Here is a 2,032-nt window from a genome sequence, read left to right as displayed (position 1 = left end):
CTAGCGTGCTGCGCAGAGGCTGTTTGAACCTGTGGATGGACTGGGCTTGTGCCAGTCCTGCCTTGAACAGCATCTTCTGTGCCTCGCATGGCTGTAGTGTGTCCAAGAAGGATGTTCATGTACTTTTGCATCTCTGTGTGTCTGCAGGTGGGTTTGTACTTCAAGCTCTTCCCCTTTGAGGAACTCCTGCCCAGCTACAGCGATGTGGATCTTGGAAAAGATCAGAGCATCACAGGAAAGCGGAAACCACCCTAGCTCCTCCGTCCCGGGACTGCCACCTGGCCAAAATCTGCCTGAAAAACCCCGACTGGGGGCTACTGTTTTTCCTAATGTGCTCACACCTGACAGAATCCCCGAATTCTGCATTCCCCCCAGGCTGACCAGCTCTGGTCCTGTTAACGTCCCTGTTAGGGGCACTGGCTTCCACCAGAACTGCTGTTCTGAGGATGTGGATCTTAATTCGTCTGACTACAGCCCCAGCTCTTCTTTGCCACATCTCATTCAGGTGGAAAGTGCTGAAGAGATCCCAGCCCTGGAGGAAGAAAGCACCAACTCGGACCCCCAGTCCCAAGCAGCGCTCTCCCTGCCTCACTTTCTCAGAGCCCACACTTCCTATGGCTTCTGCACTTTGCTGGAGAGTCCCCACACCAGGAGAAAGGAGTCCATCTTCCATGGTGACCCACGTGGTGCTCTGCCCAGCCTGATGCTCTCTCGATCCAGAGCCAACACCTTCAGTGGCAAAGGGAGCATGTCTAATCCCATTGCTATCAGCTTTGCTTCTGTGAGGCTGCCTCCCAGGCATCTCTCCCTGCACAGGCAAGGCGCCTGTGACAGCGATACTGCCTCCTCCAGCGATTCCTCTCCTTTCAGTTCTCCACTTCTGAGCAGGTCACCTCCCAGATCCTGCTCCCTGATCAAAACACGAAGTCAGGAGGGATTGCTCTGCCGAGCGCTGAAAGCCAAGAACAAATCCAGCATGGCCAGAAACAATTCTCTCTCTACAGAGGAGAGCAGCTCCACTGATAACAGCCCCAGTGCCATCAGGCGGGCCTCCGAGGGGCTGCTTGCGACTCGGAGCTTTAGCATGTCCTGTTCTCCCATCTTTCCCCTGGACCTGACCAACCAGGAGAGACTAGTGGGAGAGAGCACTGTGGTAATGGACAAGGGAGGCATGTTGAGGCTGTCGGCTGAATACTGCGCAGAAAATGAAAGGCTGCGGATCCGCTTGATCAGCGCAGAGGGTTTATATGATGACTCTGTAGAGCCCAAAAACATAAAATGCTGTATCACCTTCTCCCTGGTGCCAGGGAAAACACAGAAGCAGAGAAGCACTGTTATAAAGAGAAGCAGAAATCCCATCTTCAATGAGGACTTCTTTTTTGATGGCATTGCAGAAGAGGAGCTTTACAGCCTCTCTATAAGGATGAAAGCAATGAATAAAGGGTGCAGTATGAAACGGGATTACATCTTAGGAGAACGGGAATTGTCTTTAATGAGTATGTTGTCAGTGTAATGCTTCAAACATTCAAACAGACTAATTTTGTCTTCTGAAAGTTTTCTACTAAATAAAGTTTTGGGTTGATTTTTTTCTTTTAAGGATACTTTAAAGCACTGCACTGCTTGGTATTACTGTCATGCTGTGGTGCCTTATTTTGCTGCTTAACACTTCAAACTCTGTGAGGCATTTGCTGTTAAATTAAAAGGCGGCCCTGGAGCAGACCTTCTGCCTGTTGAGTAGGCAGGAGGAGGAGGGCAGAAGGGTTATTTGTCTTCAGGATAAAGGATTAGGTAGTTGCCAAGTCAAATCTGTTCTTGTTTACAGCTTTCAGGGCGTGGAGGGTTGTTTTTCATTCACTGTGGTCCTAAGCGGGTACACAGCATGTGCGCGCAGTAGGCACTCTGCAGCTCCCAGGTACTGCATCAGTTAAACAGACCATTTTGACAGCACTCATATTTACAGAAATGAATATTGAAATGCATCCTGTGTTATGGAAGGGGGAGAGAGAGATACACAGTTTGTTTGGGAATCAGC

The 2,032-nt window shown here is 49.9% G+C and overlaps 1 protein-coding gene across 1 annotated transcript; it reads left to right on the top strand.

The window, feature by feature from the left end:
- Positions 1–202: 202 nt before the first annotated feature.
- LOC309409116 (C2 calcium-dependent domain-containing protein 4C-like) lies at positions 203–1,622 on the top strand (the record flags this gene model as incomplete). The annotated part of the gene is made up of 1 exon (XM_082005179.1): positions 203–1,622. The coding sequence occupies one exon, from the start codon at positions 203–205 to the stop codon at positions 1,511–1,513; it is 1,311 nt and encodes a 436-aa protein (XP_081861305.1). The 3' UTR covers positions 1,514–1,622.
- Between the last annotated feature and the right edge of the window lie 410 nt (positions 1,623–2,032).

The sequence above is a fragment of the Phaethon aethereus genome (genome assembly GCF_964289735.1).
Source record: "Phaethon aethereus genome assembly, chromosome: 12".
Lineage (NCBI taxonomy): Eukaryota > Metazoa > Chordata > Aves > Phaethontiformes > Phaethontidae > Phaethon > Phaethon aethereus.
This window is presented reverse-complemented; position numbering and strand designations above follow the sequence as displayed.